This window comes from Chenopodium album, chromosome 19, assembly GCF_948465745.1.
Source record: "Chenopodium album chromosome 19, dcCheAlbu1.1, whole genome shotgun sequence".
NCBI classification, from domain to species: Eukaryota; Viridiplantae; Streptophyta; class Magnoliopsida; order Caryophyllales; family Amaranthaceae; genus Chenopodium; species Chenopodium album.
Genome location: NC_137852.1, coordinates 4,794,022 through 4,814,183, shown reverse-complemented (window position 1 = coordinate 4,814,183; position 20,162 = coordinate 4,794,022). Strand labels below are relative to the sequence as shown.

At 40.8% G+C, this 20,162-nt stretch overlaps 2 protein-coding genes across 3 annotated transcripts; one reads left to right on the top strand and one right to left on the bottom strand.

Moving 5' to 3' along the window:
• Nucleotides 1-627: 627 nt before the first annotated feature.
• On the bottom strand, nucleotides 628-4,061 carry LOC145595253 (large ribosomal subunit protein uL14mz-like). Its single transcript, XM_081651638.1, has 4 exons — nucleotides 3,963-4,061; nucleotides 2,532-2,582; nucleotides 1,378-1,472; nucleotides 628-1,232 (listed from the first exon to the last, which is right to left on the bottom strand). The coding sequence occupies exons 2-4, from the start codon at nucleotides 2,563-2,565 to the stop codon at nucleotides 849-851; spliced, it is 513 nt and encodes a 170-aa protein (XP_081507764.1). The 5' UTR covers nucleotides 2,566-2,582; nucleotides 3,963-4,061; the 3' UTR covers nucleotides 628-848.
• Nucleotides 4,062-4,101: 40 nt separating this feature from the next.
• LOC145595252 (uncharacterized) lies at nucleotides 4,102-19,831 on the top strand. Of its 2 annotated transcripts, XM_081651636.1 has the most exons (11): nucleotides 4,102-4,254; nucleotides 4,656-4,757; nucleotides 5,303-5,692; nucleotides 6,002-6,109; nucleotides 7,227-7,317; nucleotides 7,617-7,685; nucleotides 7,800-7,877; nucleotides 8,699-8,788; nucleotides 18,370-18,420; nucleotides 18,919-19,155; nucleotides 19,247-19,831. In XM_081651636.1, exons 2-11 carry the CDS (start codon nucleotides 4,684-4,686, stop codon nucleotides 19,394-19,396), a joined length of 1,338 nt encoding a protein of 445 aa, XP_081507762.1. In that variant the 5' UTR covers nucleotides 4,102-4,254; nucleotides 4,656-4,683; the 3' UTR covers nucleotides 19,397-19,831. The 2 variants fall into 2 exon arrangements, with proteins under 2 accessions (XP_081507762.1, XP_081507763.1); XM_081651637.1 differs by lacking the exon at nucleotides 4,656-4,757 and having other exon boundaries at nucleotides 4,136-4,254; nucleotides 19,247-19,829.
• Nucleotides 19,832-20,162: the final 331 nt, after the last annotated feature.

Below are 20,162 nucleotides of genomic sequence, written 5' to 3'. Positions count from 1 at the left end.
CGTGGTTTTGGGTTGATGGGTTTTTTGTTGCTTGGTCAAAATATAGATTAATTATACATTAATTATATATAGTACGAGGACAATTAAGTAACAGCTAAGATGTTAGGTAGTAATTTGCAAGATTAATGCTTTGCATGTTCTTATAAGATTTGAACCTTACTTTTTCATAATTGTTGTTGGTTAGAAAGAGACATTCTTTACTTTTTTAATTATTTGAAATAGTTATACTTTAACTCCTTTTCTTTTGACAATTTCGAATTCATAGTTGGATATTATTATTATACAAGTATCATTTATAGGGAACAAGGCTTATTAAAAATCTTTTTGCAAGATTTTTAAGGTCTCTTGCTTTGTTTTTACGTTCTCTAATAAGATGTCTTATTTTTATCAGAGTACTTATTACGAGTACATATTATTGCTATAATAAATTAGATTATATATAAAAAAAAATATCAAATTACGCTACAAAATACTATAAAAAGAGTTATCTTAATTAAGGTGAAGTAAACAACCAAAATATACTCCTTTCATCTTCAAATAATCTTCTTGCTGGGTTTAGTAACAATTTAACGATTTATTCTTCAGGACAGTAAAATTGTTAGTTGAGACTGAAGGAAACCTCAACAGTGAACACCAGAATAATCAATGAGAATTAGCAAAAACAACAGATTTAGGGCCAGTATTGTTTCTGCAGCTATCACATTTCAAGTTTATGATACCTTTATGATAAGTTGAAAACCAAATAAAACTAAACAAATTCTTCAATATACCTTACAATTATCCTACAAAAGAGTGAGCTTTCGCCATAAAAAGACAAGATAAAAAAATAACTTATGGTCACAATATGATCATGCAAGATGTTGGGCCATTGTAAGAATCTTGAGATGCTTTTTCTTCCTTAGCTCATGTGGGACTGGGCCAAACACTCGGGTCCCTACAGGCTCCCCTTGCTTGTTAAGAATCACCACAGCGTTGTCATCGAATTTGACCTCACTTCCATCACAGCGACCTCGCTGCATGGCAGCTCGCACAACAACAGCCCGTACAACATCTCCTTTCTTTACCTTCCCCCCAGGACGAGCTTCTTTCACTGAAGCTACTATAGTATCTCCCAATCTTGCTCCTTTCCTTCCCTTTAGAGCTTGTATACACATTACCTGTTTAGCTCCAGAGTTATCAACAACCGTAAGCTTTGTCCTCATCTGAATGAAAGTCCTCAGCTGCTGCAACACCTGAAGATGTTCATGTAATACGCCAATTTTATTTTTCACTTCCTCATTGAGCAACAATTCAGCATTATTTGGATATTTAGGTTTTGTGGTGAATAGCATACGAAATTTGCAAGGAAGGTAAAGTAAAGCAGAGAAGATAGCAGACCTGGGGATGGGGGTGGTTGCTTGTGGTCTCACATGTAGATCTCAGTAAACCAGAGCCACTACCATTGGTTAGACCACCTAGCAATGATCGCCCCCCTACAACACATATTGCAAGAAACAAACCAAGTCAACCTCAGAACAAGAATTAGAACATATAAGCCATCCATTTCAAGTAAAACTGCAAAAATCTAGAATTGAATTAGCTTCTGTTAGTACTGCCAGGGACTGATAGGCTTGCAAAGTGAGTGTGGGTAGGCACCAAAATTCATTTTTTGACTGCAAATGAACCAGAAGCTCGTAGAGTTGCAGCTATAAATGGGATGGTCAATACTCAATACACACAAACTAACACAGCCACTTTCCCTGTTAATGTAAGGAGTCTTATTCTGAACACAGGTAAATCAACAATAATGTCCCCCTATGAACACAGTCTTATAGGCTAGTACAAGAACACTTATTGGATTAAGGCTTTGCTAGATTGATTGAATGATTGATTGATTGAGGCTGGTACAAGAAAGCATCCCAACAGATCAATACAGAACCTTTTTTTTGCTAAGAAAACATCCACTATGAATCTGGTAGTTTAGCCTGATTCACAAGGGCAAGACATCCTATGAATAGATATGAAAATAGTCTGTGTACACTGTATCTATAAACATATTTATCTAGTTTTTGGATTCTAAGCATCAATAATAATTTCCAGATGGAGCAAATAAAGTGCCTATAATTTCTGGACAGATGATCATGTACAATAATAATGCTTTGATATATCATAAGCATGGACAGATAATACTCTTACTCCCTTGATCCAAGCACAAGAGTACGTACTTTGTACTCTGCACTATTATATGTTTTGCCCTAGTATAAATCTACTGCTCCCGTTGTTCATATTCCATTTTTGATTTTCCAGGTTAGGGGAATTTGTGATGACATGTTAGAAAATTTATGCACAAGGTCCAGTACGACAGCATAATTAAAGGCAAAATCTAAGATCAAATGATCAGTACAATAAGAAGAAAGAAAGATAATCAGCATCTAAAATAATGACCATGGTTTTCTACTAATCAGTTTGTTGATCATTGAAAAAGCACTTTATAGACAAATAAATACGGAAATCAATATATAAAGTAATACTATAGCATTAAGAGCATATACCTCGAGATAACTTGGAAGCCAGAGAAGATGCCATCTTTTACTTTGATATGCCTGTCCATTGACAAGAGAAACAAAGGCACATATATGAGAAAATGCACATAATGCCTAAAGTAAGCTGCATAAGTAGAAATGTGATGGAGAAAAAAGGCAGTCTAATAAGTACAATAAGTCAGTAGCCTAGAAGAAAGGGGCAGGGGGCATTCCTTTCCCTTTGATGGTTGGAAAATCTGCAAGGGGCTTGTTCTTTTAGCCACCTTTGCCTAAAGTTTTTTAAGGGGCTTGTTCAACCAACACTATAAGTCACGTTTTACTTATTGAGTTGTGAAACAATTCATGAAGTTAACCATCAACAATGTCCAACATTTCACTCTCAAAAGAATACAACCAACACATTTAGTAGCAGAGAAATTACAAAGCATAAAGAATTCATTCCGAGAAAGTTGAACAAAGGATACTTGGTGAAGAAGAAGAATCAAAAGAAAAGAAACAATGAAGATACTCTTATGTAAGCGAACTACTAAGTTTTGTTTCTTGGATTAGTTTCAGTGCATCAAATCCTTACAACCAAATATCTGTCAAGGAATTGGTTCTTATATGCTCAACAGTCAACATAACCATTTAAATCATACAAGTATTACGCAATACATGGTATAATGAGATTTTCACAAATTTTGTAAATAATGTGCAATCCTTACAAGTTACAACTTCTCCCTATTTTAAGTCTTAATGTCAGTATCTCATGCATAACTTAGCCTCTGATGGATCTAGCACTTACGAAACGGGTGGCAATACAATCCCTTTTGCAAGGGAGCCAAATTATTTCAATGTAAACCCAAAGCAATACACAGTCTATTGAAATTTCTGACAACCTATTGTTAATCGTGGAATTTTAACATTCCTTTCATAAATTCTTAATCAAGCCAAAAACTACCTAATACCCAAATGCACTCTTCAATCTGCAATCCTTCATATCAATTATACAGCACGAAACAAATATAATCAACAAATTCTAATACCCTCAATAACAAGAACAACAAGAACAGCTCCAAATTCCTGGAAAACCCATTTGCATAAAACAAGAACAGCACTCTTCGATGATGAATCACCCGATCCTCCTTAAACCCAAAACAAGAACAACAAGAACAGCTCCAAATTACTGGAAAACCCATTTGCACAAAACATAAACCCAATAACAATCCAAACACTACCCACTTTCTAACAGCATCCAGTTGAAACATCAAAGTAAGTTTAAATTTGCGACATTTCAAAATAGTAAGCAAATTACTTCTTCTCCTACTGCTTCAATACTGAACCCTAATAATTATAGTTAGTAGTCCATAAAATTACATTGTTTTAATCAATTAATTTACAATTACAATGATTATTCAACAAGTTCTCTACAAAAGTAAAAAATTAAAGAAAGAAGGTTACCTGAAAACAATGGCAAGATGTCAATGAAGCTAAAACTCACTGCAGAAGACGGTCGCTCAGTATATAGAGAGAGAAAATAGAAGCAGAAAAAAGGGCTGATTTTATTTTTTTTTCCTCCTTTTTTTATTATTTTTTTTATTGGGTTTTTTCTAAGAAATAAAAAACCTCCCTTTTTACAATTTTGCCCCTCCTTTGCTCTTGTGGCAATCACTTTCAATTCATAGCGCTTTCTCTCTCCTGTAAAACAGGACAAATTCCAGAATTGAAGATTTCTATAGATATAATTTTGGAGGTATGAAATTCAGTTTATGTTTTGATTTTTATACATTTTTGCTCGATTTTGTGTTCTTGTACATTTGATTTGGTGATATTACTTGCTTATTTGTGAAATTTATGTGGGTACAAGAAGAACCCAAGATAAAAGATTGGAACTTGATGATGAAATTATAACTGAATTTGGAGAAGTTTGAAATGGGTTTTTTATATTTTACTGAATTTGGGATAAGTGGGTGTTCGATTTGATAGTTGAACTTTTAATTTTGGTGTTTGGGAGGTTTATTAGATATGAATCAGTAAAATCACTGGAATTTTTTGTCAAAAAAAAAAAAAAATCACTGGAATTAATTGTTTATGTTTATTTGTATTGTTGGAGTGTGTTAGCTGATGATTTAATATTATTGGATTATTTACTAGGGTTTATGAATTTGGAAGCATCATAATAATGACAAACAAGCCAGTGGAGGCATTCCACCTCTTGGACCAATTACAGTGTATTTTGGATCGTGATCCTCTTATGTAAGTTTTTGTATTTGCAATTTGCTTTACTACAGACCTACAGTTCTTTTGATTGTGTTTGAAGCTTTTGATATATTGAATTATGTTCTTTTGGACGCTTGGCATACATCATCTTAATTTGGTGAGCAATTCACTTTGCTATTGCTAGTAAATTATTAAAAATGACAGTCTAAGTTGGATCACGCTAACCTTACGATTCCAGAGAATGTAACCCAATGAGATTGTTTGGTCATTGCTAGAATAAACTGCTGATAGTTTGTCGAATACCTGTTCTGGTGATAATCGTGAGGGATTTTCCCTTAGGACATATTTCTTGTGCACCTCGAGCCTCAGTGCCTTTAAGGCTTTAAGTGTAACTTTTCATATACTGCTGTACATAATGATTGTTATGAGGATGTCTCTCCCTATTAAAAGAATTAATGGTTATCCACTATTATCTTTCTCTGCTATACAAAGTATGAATACAGTTATATTTTTGTATTATATATGTTTACTGCTTGTTCCCTATTATCACTCCCTTTTTGATGAGCTTGGTTCCTTTACAGTGATGAGTTGGGATTCATCCATCCATCCCAGCTAATGATGCTCAATGAAGGGGAAGATGTTGCCATTCTTACTTCTAAGGATTACAAAGGAGATGCAAAACTGGGTTCTGAACCTTTAGATGCTAGTGAAGTGGAGAGAAAAAATGATTTTTTCTGGAGTAGAGAGCACAAGTTGGGAATATCCACTGAGCATCTACTTCCGTTGTATAAAGCAGCAAAGCAGCGGTTCATGGATGCATATGCAAAGTATAAAAAGCATTCCAGTTGTTCTTTGAAGGATGAGGATGCGGCTAGCAGTTGTATCTTATCTGAGATTGAGGATGCAGTCATGAAGCACAGCAAGGCTCTTTTGTTGTTGAGTAGTGACTTTGGGACTGCATGGAATGCAAGGTTAATTTTGCTTGTCTTTTGCTGGATGCAATTTGCTGATATTATTTTATTTGGTATTTAATATAAGCAGAAGATTAAAACTTTTAATAAAACAGCTTCCATTTCTAAATCTACTCTAGATTCTTTTTTTGGGGATTATCTACATTGTTGTCTGGCCTTCGCCGGCAAGTTTATTTATTTATTTATTTTTATTTTGTATAATTCTAAGCTCTAATAACATGGTTTGATTTGTTAAAAGTATATGTTGTGAGTTTATAGATGCAAATGCTTTTCACTCGGACTGAATGTTACTTTGTCTCATCAATACAGGAAGCTCATTATATCAAAGAGAGAAGAATTCTCAATTTCGGACGAACTTCTTGTATCCTCTTTGGTTCTTTCTCTTGCTCCTAAATCTGAAAGTGCTTGGAACTATAGGTATTATGCTTCTCATTGATGTCCTAGTTTCTCTTTCTAATACTTCATATTATCTCAGTTGAGACGAGTACAATAATATTACTTGGTGCATTTGTCTGATTGTCTCCATGTGAGAACCCTCTTTACTTTGAGGGATTATGTTTTATGAAAATTAATTCTTAAATCCTAGGCTTTGAATCTCCTGCTAATGATGGAGTTAAATTGAATACTTAGTTTTAAGTGTGATGGCTCAAATATTACCCTTGTCTTCCTTTTCTCCCTTCTTAGAGCCTTTCCTCCAGAAAACTTTAAGCTGCGAAGGCTCCTTATCAGGCAACCTGCAATTGGTGGACATTTGACATGCTCACATGCAATAAGTGGTGGCTTCTTCACACTGCTCCCTCTTTTTTTTCTTTCCCTTTTTGTGTCTTGCATGTTATCTTACTCCCTTCCTCTCCTCCTGGAAGCTCAGACACTGGCAAAATGCTAATCATCCTTTAACCAGAGTTAGAATGTAAGGGGTTTTGGCAATGCCAAGGGAGGGGCAAAATAAGGAGAGAATAAAATCATGAAGAGAAACTTTTACATTAGATCTGGACGGAACTGTGATTCACTGGTGTTTTATTGGCTGCTTTTGGTGATTCCTGCAAGGCTTGGGGAGTAGAAATTGCACCTTTTGATGGTCATCTATTGTTCACCCCCATAGGCCTCATTTTTTTATGATGGAAAGTGTGATGAGCCAACAAAGGTAGGGGTTGAGTTGGGGTTAGGGAATTTTCTTGATGATTTTTTTTACCTTTTGAATCCATTCAGATTAGATCTAGATAATAATATGGTAGTGAGATAAGTAATCTGACCCTTGAATAGTGATTTTTTGCACAAGGGTGCATGCTGAGCTGTTCAATGACTTCGATCCAGGGCTAACTGTAATGAACTGATTCAAGTGCTGGGATGATAAGAATTTATCTGACATGCACTCTAACAGGAAGAGAGGGGATGCTATGATACCTCTCTATGTCAACTTTTGTTAGGGAGGCTTTTATGCTATTACTGAAATTTGGTGTTTGTGGTCCTCTTTTATCACCGTTTTCTTGTGTGTTCTGGTGTTTCTGACCTCCTTGACTGTGTTTCTTGATAGGAGATGGGTTATCAAGAGAATTGCTGGAAGATGTCCAAATCTGGAGCTGATTTTAGCAAAAGAATCTGAGCTTGTTGAGAAAATAGCAGAGGTTTAATTTCAGTTGCAGAACTGGGTATTGTTAAAGGTTTATTTGCTATTCATTGTTTGTGTGGCTTCATAGCTAAGTGCTGGTCTTTGTTCATGTTCATCTTCTTTTCTTACTTTCGGGTGTGGAAGTTTTTTACCAGCTGTATATGATCTGTTCTCCAACTTCTCATTTAAATGAAATGAACCTGTACTTACGATGAGATCACACTGTGTATTTTTTAGCTGAAGACTGAATGAGATAAGTAATCAATTAACTTTTTTTCCCTAGAAAAAGATACTTATTTTGGACTGTCTTTGCAGAAGTCAAAAATGAACTACCGTGCTTGGAATCACAGATGTTGGTTAATTTCTTATATGACTAGTGAACAGGTGACTTCTGAACTAGAATGGCATGTTATGCGTATTTTCATCCTTTTTTTATTAGATTTTCCCCCTACTATACTTTGTATGTCTCTTATTGAATATGACCCTGCCATGTTACAGGCTCTTTTTGAATTGAACACCAACAGAAAATGGGCTGCGCTGAATGTTGCTGATAATAGCTGCTTTCATTATCGACGGGTAAATATTCCTTGCTAATACTTCCAGTTTTCACTTAGGTTGCAGGTGAAGCATTAGGCCTCCTTTTGCCGTTTATACAAAAGCACCAGATCCCCCCCCCCCCCCCACACACACACACAAACACTTTTTCTTTATTATATTTTAACTTAATTTTGTTAATGATTCTGAAATCTGAATACTACCTTGTTTCCACTTCCCCAATTCTGGCAGAGCCGCCAAGGTTAAGTTAAAAGCTAAAAAAAAAAAATATTCATTATAGTTAGTGCTGATATGGTGCATCATTGACATTGATATCTGACCCATATGGCGTATGTTCCAAAATCTAAACAAATATTGGAGGTTTCTGCTGTTACCGAAATTGCTTCCTCAGCTTATGCAATAGCTGGAGACAAATCAGAATCATGGAATAAATCTGAAAAGGCTGAACTGTAGAAACAATAAGTCAGAATACTCTCTGTTTCTCAGGCTTATATTAGAATTATGATGCTACTTGTATAAATGTGATTGAGCTACTAGATCGCTTGGCAAATTCTTAAGTGGTAAAAATATTCAGCCACATACCTCAAAAACAGATCGTGCCAACCCCCTTTCCATGAATGCTATCAGTTAGTAGTTCCCTGATGCCAAGGGAGATGTAACTCATGTAGGACATAAAATTTGTTTACTTGATCTTTAAGATGCATTAGTTTAAAAAGATGAGGTCATTGAGAATGCAGAAAAGTACATTCTCGTGTGAAGCTAATGCTGGTTTACCGAAGAGTTTTTGGATGATTTGGCATTTAATAGATGTCTACAACATTTTTGACAATGCTGGTTTACAGAAGCTAATGCTGCGGATGTTTGGGGATGTTAGCCATGGGATAGCTGTTGATTCATGTATTACCCAGGAATCAGTTAAACAACTATGGAAGGTAATGTCTAGAATTCTGAGTTTCTGACCATTCAATAATTTGTTTTGAGTAAATTGTTTTCTATTTTATCACTGTACCTTTTAGTAATGAGTGTGGTTGGTTTAGCAAATTTCTGGTATTAGTTACTATCTACTAGTGCGGCATGGCTTGTGTTTGTTTTTACACTCTTTATCTCACAAGTTCCATGTAAAATTGAACTGGATTTGCTGCATAAGTTACTCCAAAATCTGTGAACTAAAGTTTTTGCACCGACATAGTAGCTTTTTGTTATAAACTGAAATTGATTGTAACTTAATTGTAATAAACTGATGAATCAATGGAAGAAAGGGCAGAATGTTCATTAACTTCTCTCAAAGCAATTACAAGGATAGTTAGTAGCTTGAGGCCACAAGTCTCTAAGCCACTTTAGGTAGCCACTCTCTAGTGTTTGCCTTACAATTTTCTGAATAATCCTCTACAAGATTCAACTTTCCTACTTAAACAGATGGTCAATGCTAACCTTAGGAAGATACATGTGATTACTTTACTAATTAGGAAAAACCATAGTTGAACATAACAAAAGATGGTTGCCCTTCTTTCCATCATTCTTCTTAATTGTTTTTGGCACTTTGCAAAGAAATGCCTTCCCTATGTTGCTGGCCGTTGCTGCCCCTTTCCGCGCCTCGTATACACCACCAACGGTTGACTTGGGTTCATTACAATACTCCCCCCCCCAAAGCTTCACCTTGTCCTCAAGGTGGAAGGATGGGAAACGATCGATCATGGCTTGGTACTCTTCCCACGTAGCTTCAAATGGAGGCAACCCGGACCATTGGACCAGGACTTCTAGGGTAGTGTTGTTCCCACTCCTACGCTTGCGAACATCCAATAGCTTTTCGGGCTCGACTAGTAGTTCCATATCGGCGGTGAGTTGAACAGGCAGAGTTTGGCTGGTGATATTGCTTCCCTTTGCACGCTTCAATTGAGACACATGGAAGGTAGGATGGAGTTTACACGAATCAGGCAATTCTAGTGTATAAGCGACCTTACCCACGCGCCGGAGAATTCGAAAAGGCCCATAATAACGCGCCGCCGGTTTCTCGAACGGCCGCTTAGCTAGGGAACGCTGGCGGTAAGGCCGGATCTTAAGGAACACCTCATCCCCCACCTCAAACTGCTCGTCGCGGCGGTGTTTATCCGCGTTTGATTTCATCACTTGTTGTGCTCGAATTAAATTCACGCGCAATTCATCTAACATAAAGTCGCGCTCCCTGAGTTGCTCCTCCAAGGATCCCACTGGTGTCTGACCCGAGCCCACCCTCATCAGTTTCGGTGGTTCTCTCCCGTACACTACCTTGAACGGTGTGGTTTTGGTGGAACTGTGCGGGGAGGTGTTGTAAGCGAACTCTGCCCACGGCAGCCATTGCGCCCACCCTTTGGGTTGTGCTGACGCGAAGCACCTGAGATACCCTTCCAAATTTTTGTTCACGATCTCCGTTTGACCGTCGGATTGTGGGTGGTATGCCGTACTTCGATTCAATTGAGTACCCTGCAGCCTGAACAGTTCACTCCAGAAACGGCTAATGAACACTTTATCTCGGTCAGAGACAATAGAAGAGGGAAACCCGTGTAGCCGCACCACCTCCTTCACGAACAGCTCCGCCACCTTTAGGGCGGTGAAGGGGTGTTTGAGCCCCAAGAAATGACCGTACTTTGAGAAACGATCGACCATCACTAGAATCACATCTACCCCTTTGGACAACGGGAGCCCTTCGATGAAATCCATCGATATATCCTCCCATACGGCGGTCGGCACTGGTAAAGGGTGGAGGAGACCCGACGGACTTCGCTGAGAAACCTTGTTGCGCTGACAAACTTCGCAAGCACCCACATAATCCGCCACCGCCCTTCTCATCCCCGGCCAGAACCACTCTGCTGCCACCCGGAGGTAGGTTTTCACTTCCCCGTCGTGGCCTCCAGTGGGAGAATCATGATATTCGTACAGTAGCTTGGGTATTATTTTGGCTGATTTAGGAAGCACAACTCTCCCCTTATACTGTACTCGGCCATTTCTTAAAATGAACCCATTGGGCCAATCTCATTGGGCTTCAACCCTTTCTTAATTTCAGTGAGCCAAGGATCAGTGTCGAGCTCTCTATCCAACTCCCCCCAATCAATGTTTTGGGAGCAAACTAGAGCTCTCAATTCTGGTTGCTTTCGTGAAAGTGCATCCGCAACTCGGTTGGACGCCCCGGGTTTATATCGGACCTCGAAATCGAACCCCACTATTTTTCGCATCCAACGTTGATACTCATGGCCTATCTCGTGTTGTTGAGTTATATAGCGTAGACTTTGTTGGTCGGGTCGCACTATGAAGCGCCGTCCCAACAAGTAATGACGCCACTTAACTATAGCCAAACATATTGCCATCATCTCTTTCTCATACACGGATTTGGCTTGGGCTCGTACCCCTAACAACTTGCTATAGTAAGCCACGGGCCGACCTTCTTGCATCAATACCGCCCCAAGCCCATAACCGGAGGCATCGGTCTCAAGCACGAACTCTTTCTTAAAATCGGGCATAACAAGTACCGGGGCGGTAGTCATAGCCTTCTTGAGGTTCTCAAACGCCTTAGCGGCTTCATCCGACCACCCGTACGCATCTTTCTTTAGTTGAGCAGTTAAAGGACCGGCGATTTGGGCGTAATGGGCTACGAACTTGCGGTAGTAGCCCGTTAGGCCCAAAAACCCTCTTAACTCTTTAAGGTTCCTTGGCCTGGCCAATCAAGGATGGCCTTGATTTTGTCATTATCCATTGCGACACCTTGTTTGGATATTATATGGCCCAAGTACGCCACACGTTGACTCCCAAACTCACATTTTTTGTAATTTGCCAGTGGGTTTCCCGCTGCCAGTCCCAAGCCTGGATAAAGGAGGAGGGTTACGGTAGGCCAGTGACAGCCAGTATAAAACTTCGTCACATCCCATGACATGAGCCAAACAGATATTTTCGTGGGGGCGTTCCCTACTCAGCGACGCGCTGCACTTCCTAGACCCGGGTGTAGTGATAAGTATGCAAGGGTTGCTAGGTCGTCGCCCAGAAGCGACGCGCCACATTGCCCGAGTGTGGTGTCAAATGAGCAAGGGCGTGCCATTGGGGCGTTCCCTACTGAGCGACGCGCTGCACTTCCCAGACCCGGGTGCAGTGATAAGTATGTAAGGGTTGCTAGGTCGTCGCCCAGAAGCGACGCGCCATATTGCCCAATTGTGGTGTCAAATAATCAAGGGCTTGGAGTTGGGATCAGGAGGGAGCGTGGGAGAAAAGAATTTAGTTTGCGGATTGGTTCTTGGAATGTGGGGTCTCTTACGGGAAAATCAGCAGAATTGGTAGAAGTAATGAAAAGACGACGCGTGAACATCATGTGCCTCCAAGAGACAAGATGGACAGGAGAAGGAGCTCGAGGCTTGGTTTTGGGGTATAAGGTATGGTATGTTGGGCAAGAAACGAGCCACAGAACAAGGAATGGTGGAGCTAGGAACGGAGTTGGTGTGGTTCTCGATGAGAGGTTGGCAAAAGAGGTGATCGAGGTCTATCGGAAGAACGATAGGTTGATAAGGCTGAAGTTGCTATGTGGCAAGGAGATTGTGAATGTTATCAGTGCTTATGCTCCCCAAGTGGGTTTAGATGCAGAAGAGAAACGACAATTTTGGGAGGACCTAGACGAGGTGGTGCAGGGTGTCCACCACTCAGAGAAGTTATATATTGGAGGGGATCTAAATGGGCACGTTGGGGCGAGCCGAGATGGCTATGAGAGTGTCCATGGAGGCTTTGGGTATGGGCAGAGGGACGCCGGTGGTGAAGCTATTATGGATTTTGCCCAATCATATGATTTAATTTTGGCTAATACTTGGTTTAAGAAGAGGGATTCACACTTGATAACTTTTCGGAATGGAGCAAATGCAACTCAAATAGACTTCCTGCTCACAAGGAGCATAGATAGACAAAGTTGCATAAACTGTAAGGTTATCCCAGGGGAGAGTGTGGTCACCCAACACCGGCTATTGGTAATGACTATTCGTCTGAAAGAGAAGGCGAAGAAAAAAGTTAGACAAGAAGAACCAAGGATAAGATGGTGGACCCTAAGGGATGCAAAAGCTAAGGTTTTTACAGAAAAGGTAATTGAAGAAGCGGATTGGGATGGAGAGGTGGATCCGGACATGACTTGGGTACGAATGAAGAACTGTTTCCTAAGAGTGGCCAAAGAGGTCTTAGGGGAAGTAAGGGGAAGAACTTCGGTACAGAGAGATACTTCGTGGTGGAATGAAGAGGTGAAAGCAGTAATTAAGCAAAAAAGGGAATGCTATCAAGCCTTAGGAAAATGTAGGAGTGATGAAACCTTTGCAGCGTATAAGGAGGCTAAGAGTAAGGCAAAGGCAGCTGTTCGCCAAGCAAAAGAAAAGGCATATCAGGAGGTTTATGAAAAGCTTGATTCCAAGGAGGGAGAAAGGATCATTTATAAGATGGCAAAGAGAAGACAAGAGGCAAGGAAGGATATTGGCATGGTGAAGTGTGTCAAAGATAAGAACCAAATGGTCCTAGTGCAAGAGGAGGGCATCAAGGACAGGTGGAAGGGGTACTTCGATGAATTATTTAATGGAAGTAATGGAGTTGTGATAGGAGATACCTCTATGAGTGATGAAGAAATCAACATGGAGTATGTGCGAAGGATTAGGAGAGTAGAGGTGGAGATTGCACTGAGGAAGATGAAACCTAAGAAGGCGGTTGGCCCTGATGGGGTACCGATAGAGGTGTGGAGGTGTTTGGGTAAGATTGGTATTGATTGGTTAACAAACCTTTTCAACAAGATATGGACAGCTACAAGGATCCCACAAGATTGGAGGAAGAGCACCTTGGTCCCGGTTTATAAAAACAAAGGAGACGCTCAAGATTGTTCTAACTATCGAGGAATTAAGCTTATGAGCCATACTATGAAGTTGTGGGAAAGGGTGATTGAACAAAGGTTGAGGGCATGCACAAGCATTTCAGATAACCAATTTGGTTTTATGCCTGGGAGATCTACTATGGAGGCAATCCATTTGATAAGACAAATGATGGAGTTTTATAGGGTAAAGAAGAATGATCTTCATATGGTCTTTATTGATTTAGAGAAGGCATATGACAAGGTGCCAAGAGAGATACTTTGGTGGGCAATGTTGAAGAAAGGTATCCCACGAAGGTATGTAGACCTAGTTAAGGATATGTATCGGGATGTGTCAACAAATGTGAGGACATGCGGAGGGTTGACAAAAGATTTCCCTATTACAATCGGATTGCATCAAGGGTCTGCATTAAGCCCTTTTCTTTTTGCAACGGTTCTAGATGAATTAACTAGACCAATTCAAGATGAGGTTCCATGGTGTATGCTGTTCGCAGATGATATCGTTTTGGTGGATGAGACTAAGGATGGGGTTAATGCCAAGTTGGAGCAATGGAGGCAAAGGTTGGAATCTAGAGGGTTTAAGCTAAGTCGGAGTAAGACTGAATATTTGGTATGTCGTTTTGGCACTCAGAGGGGGACAAGCAATGAAGTGGTGAGTTTGGATGGAAAGGATTTGACCATGAGTGAATGTTTTAAGTACCTAGGGTCGATCATCCAGAAGAATGGTGACATTGATCAAGACGTGACCCACAGGATTAAGTCAGGGTGGCTTAAATGGAGAGCGGCCACGGGAGTGTTATGCGACCGCAGCATTCCCTTAAAGTTGAAGGGAAAATTCTACAGGACTGCCATAAGACCAGTGTTGCTCTATGGTACAGAATGTTGGGCTTCTAAGAAAGAGCATATTAAAAAGATGGAGGTTACGGAAATGCGCATGTTAAGGTGGATGTGTGGAAACACTTTAAGAGATAGAATCAGAAATGAGGTTATTCGCAAGAAAGTAGGTGTGGCGGGCATTGTAGATAAATTAAGGGAAAATCGTCTGCGTTGGTTTGGACATGTAAGACGGAGACCCGAGGGTGCACCGGTGCGAAGAGTGGAAGAGTGGGACCATGGAGGGATTAAACGAGGAAGAGGGAGACCAAAGATGACTTGGTTGGAAGGAGTGAGGAAGGATATGAAGTGCATGGATTTACGTGAGGATGAAGTTTTGGATCGTAAGGGATGGAGGAGAAAGATTTATGTTGATGACTACACGGAATAATCAAATTTGGTTCATGTTAGCCGACCCCACTTTTGGGATTAAGGCTTTGATTGATTGATTGATTGATTGATTGCATACAACTCATGGTGGGCCAACTTGGTGAGGACTTGCTTCAAGTGATCAGTATGCTCCCTTTCATCCTTACTATATACAAGTATATCATCAAAGAACACTAATACGAATTTCCTCAAGAATGGTCGGAAAATATCGTTCATGAGTGATTGAAATGTGGCCGGGGCATTAGTCAACCCGAATGGCATCACAAGGAATTCGTAATGCCCCTCATGAGTTCGGAAAGCCGTCTTGTGAGTATCTTCGGCCTTGACCCGTATTTGATGATACCCGGACTTCAAATCCAATTTTGAGAAAATCGCCGCTCCATGAAGCTCGTCCAATAGCTCATCTATCACCGGAATTTGATATTTGTCCGGTACGGTCTCACGGTTGAGGGCTCGATAATCCACGCAAAACCTCCATGAACCATCTTTTTTCTTAACTAACAAAACCGGACTTGAAAAAGGGCTTGTAGAAGGCTTGATGATGCCGGCTTCTAACATCTCTCGTATCATCTTCTCGATCTCATCCTTTTGAATTTGTGGGTACCGATACGGTCTCACACTAACCGGGGCCCGACCCTCCTTCAACGTGATAGCATGCTCTCTGCCTCTAGATGGCGGTAACCCACTTGGCAAACAAAACACTCCTTCAAATTGTTCCAGGAGCCCCTTAAGAAATTCTGGTGGCCCATTGTTCAATTGAGGCCCATCTGCTTCACCCTTAACATTTTGGGCCTCCTCAACTTGACTAATCTCAACTAGTAGCCCACTCCCTTGCTTACTCAAAGTTTTGAACATGGCCTTGAGCGAGATTAATGCCGCCTCCAAGGATGGGTCTCCGGTGAGTGTCACCGGCACTCCGGCCACCGTGAACCTCATCTCGTGTGTCTTCCAATTGGTGGTAACCGCCCCCAATTTCTCCAACCATTGTATTCCTAATATGAGATCGGTGTTGCCTAAGCCGAGTGGAAGGAAATCTTCTACAACCGTTACCCCACCATTGAGCTTGACCCTCACCCCTTGACAAACACCCTTACCACGCACGGTATCCCCATTTCCTAGAGACACCCCGAACTCCCCGCCTTCCGTTAGCGGTATTTTGCATTCATCCACTACCGATGTTGAAATGAAATTATGAGTCGCCCCCGGGTCGATCAAAACTACTACTTGTCTTCCCTTGATAAACCCCTTCAATCTCATGGTTTTTGGGTTAGATATCCCCACCACCGAACAAAGTGAGACTTCCACGTTGGTGTCGGGTTCCTCCCACTCCTCCTTATCCTCCAAGTAACTAGTGTTCATCTCCTCCTCTTCGCACCCAATTCCGGCTATCAATACACTCATTTCCTTCCTCTTACAACGATGCCCGATTCCCCACCTCTCGTCACAACGAAAACAAAGTCCTCTAGCCCTTTTATCTTGTAGTTCGCTCTCGGTAAGTCTTCGAGGTCCACTGCTCGTTTTCTGGGAGCCTTGGGAAGTCGTGGGCCGGCCCAAGTTAATTGAACCCTGAGATTCTGGGGCCCTTGGCCATATTTGGTTAGTTGGAGCGGTGGGCAGCCCATATGATTGGATCAGGCTTCCCCCACTCCTGCTACTGGACGGTTGCAGTTGGGTGAGCCCGGAGCTGCTAGGTCCCGCCCGCCAGGGACCCACACTCCCTTTTTTACCCCCATCAATTCTATTTCTCTCCTCTATTCTTCCAGCCAATTCCATGGCTTCTTCCAAGGTCGCCGGATTCTGCAAACGGAGGTCCGCCTTCACTTCTTCCTTCAATCCATTCACAAATTGCCCCTTCATAAGGCTTTCCGGCACGTCTTCTAAGGGAAACGCAAGCTCTATAAACCTCCTCCGATATTCCTCGACGGTGGTGGTTTGTGTCACCGCCAACCACTGTTCGTGCAGCGTTCCCGAGTGTGTCGGTCGGAATTCCTTCAGAAGCCGTTGCCTCAGATCAGCCCAACTAGCGAAAGGCCTCCTCCTCTGCTCCCAATGGTACCATTGGAGGGCGGCGCCGTCCATGGCCACCACGGCTGCCGTCACGCGGTCCTCCTCCGACAACTGATTGAAGTCGAAGTACATTTTCGCTCTCATTACCCAGTTGTCGGGGTCTTTTCCCTCGAAAACGGGCATATCCAACTTCTTGGGCCTCCAGCGATGGTCGCCACCACCGTCGAACTGATCGCCGTGCCCTCTGGGTTCCTGATTCCTCCATTCCGGCATACCAAATTGTCCCCCCGGTGGCGTGCGCACTCCATTCTCTCCATGAATGCCACTAACAGCCTCACCCACTTGAATTCGGGGTTGTGGTTGAGGAGACGGTGGGCGGCGGGGTTGTGTGGCTGCGGCTACGGCAGCGCGCAGCTCCTCGCGAAATCTATCCTGCTCCCGAGCTGCTAGGGTGGTCTGCATCTCTTGGTCCCTCCTGAACCGATCAATTCTTCCTTCAAGCTCCACCCTATCATCCTCCCGTCTCTTCCGCTCTGTTTCAAATAGGGTTGCGAAATTTTCCGTTATTGCTTTCTGGGCCTCCGCCATGGCTGTACTCACAGCCTCAGCTACTGCACGACCAACCATGTCTCCCTGTTCCGTGAGCTTTTGTTCGATTGACTTCAAACGCGATTCCACTTCTTCTATCTTCTCATCAACCGCGTCGGCACGCTGGGTAAGTGATGGTCCCCCCGCCATGATCGGTTGCTCTGATACCAAGTTGTTATAAACTGAAATTGATTGTAACTTAATTGTAATAAACTGATGAATCAATGGAAGAAAGGGCAGAATGTTCATTAACTTCTCTCAAAGCAATTACAAGGATAGTTAGTAGCTTGAGGCCACAAGTCTCTAAGCCACTTTAGGTAGCCACTCTCTAGTGTTTGCCTTACAATTTTCTGAATAATCCTCTACAAGATTCAACTTTCCTACTTAAACAGATGGTCAATGCTAACCTTAGGAAGATACATGTGATTACTTTACTAATTAGGAAAAACCATAGTTGAACATAACAAAAGATGGTTGCCCTTCTTTCCATCATTCTTCTTAATTGTTTTTGGCACTTTGCAAAGAAATGCCTTCCCTATGTTGCTGGCCGTTGCTGCCCCTTTCCGCGCCTCGTATACACCACCAACGGTTGACTTGGGTTCATTACACTTTTGGCTTCAAAGAACTGGGTAGGGTCTCATAACTCTCATTGCAGCTCAGATACCCCAAATCCTGAAGCTTAAAGCTATCACAGTTGTGCTTGAGGGGCTTGGAACTCCTTGATTGTGAGGTTATGGCTTCTTTGGGTCTTCCAGTGCCTAAAGTTCTTATCTTTCCATCTAAATTATTTTTGAGTGATGGCAGGATGAACTGGATTGGAATGAAGTGCTAATTAGACGTTATATTGGGCGAGAGGTACATATTCTTATTTGATTGCTTGATAACTAAAATGTTTGTTTCATGTATTGTACTTGCATACTTGGTACTCTCCTGGTAATAGACTACGAGTTATTTCTTCTTTTGGTTTGAAAACAGTTCAGTTGATTCAGTACTGATGTTAATTGATTAAAGAAGGCTTGGAATAGGTTATGCTTTATCACATGAAATTTTGGTCTTTTGGTACTCTCCTGGTATTAAGCTTCTATGGACTTTGCTCTTTTAGACTCTTATTTCACTCTTGATAGTCTTCTACAGACTACGTACTTATAAAACTTGTGTGATGAATGATGTTAAGCTAATGGTGCAAGAGTCAAATTTCAACAGATGGGGAAAAGTTAAAAGTGAAGGAACCTGTTGTAAGGTTTTTGGGAAGTGGAAAGTCAACAGTCGCAAGTCTCAATTTTCCTGCACTTGGCAGTCAATCTTTCTTGGTTACATTCAGTCTTTAAAATTGGTATTTCAACATTTTGGCAGGCCTTGTGGCTCCATCGCCGGTTTTTATCTGTATATTGGGTGAAACATTTCGGATCTGATCAACCTGATATCTCACAGCACCCCAACGAGAAGAGCATTGAAAATGACTATGTATCTGTGTTTATCGACAGTGAAGTTGGTCTTCTGCGAGATTGCTTGAATCTTCCAGAGAGCATGTTTGAGGATGTTCAATCACAGATCATTCATTCTGCTTTCTACATTTTGTGGCTAAACAGGGTAATAATATGCACAACTTTTCCACCAAGTCTTAGAAAATTTGTTATTCTTCTGCTTTGCTAATCTTTTCGTGTTACTCTATACGGCTCAGGAACTTCTCTGTCCTACGACTATTAATCTCAACCAGAAGCTTGAAACTGGTGATTTGAGGACAGTGTTAAACAAGCTGTGCCCTGAAAAGATTACTGTTTGGGATTGTTTGTTGCGCGAACATTCTTTGCAGGAATCTACATCTTTGTGAGAGGACTCCCTCCATTTACTGACTTGAAAGAGATGAAGAATTTGGAATGATAGTTAACTATTAAACAGTCACAACGAAACCGAAAGTTTGTTGTGTTTTAGGCAACTTTATTAGAAGGGTCATAATCATATTAATAATAACCACTAACCAGCAAATAAACAAAGCTTCATTTTGTTACAACAAGAACACAATACTCATTTGCAATGATTGTTAAACATTCCTCATCATCTTGTAACTTAGTTGCATGTTAAACTCTTAACTCTTGGATATGGTCTTGAGAGGAATTCTTAGTTCACCATCTGGTTGAATAAAGGTGTCAAAAAGTATCTTGAATTCATTATTTGTATATGAAGTACTCTATAGGGGTGTCCATTATTCAGATTAAAACCGAAATCCTATTCAATCCACTGAATGCTTCTAAATTGGATTAGAATGATTTTTTTTTTTTGTTTTATTCTTTTATTTTAATTATTTTTTCTAATTTGGATTTCGAATTGGATTGGTTTGACCTTGTTTAATTTGGAATTAAAAAGCCAAATTAATTCAAATTTAGATAAGCCAATTTTATTTTATTAATCGTATTTTTATTTTGAAATTGCACTTTTGTTTATAATCACATTAGTTAGGTCCTAAAAATTGCAAACTTAATTAAATCAGATTTTTTGGATGGGATCCAAACAATTGAATTTTAATTTAAATTGGCGTTGTTGAGATATTCGGATCGGTTGAGATTAAAAAATTTTAAAAGTTGAATTTTATTTCATAT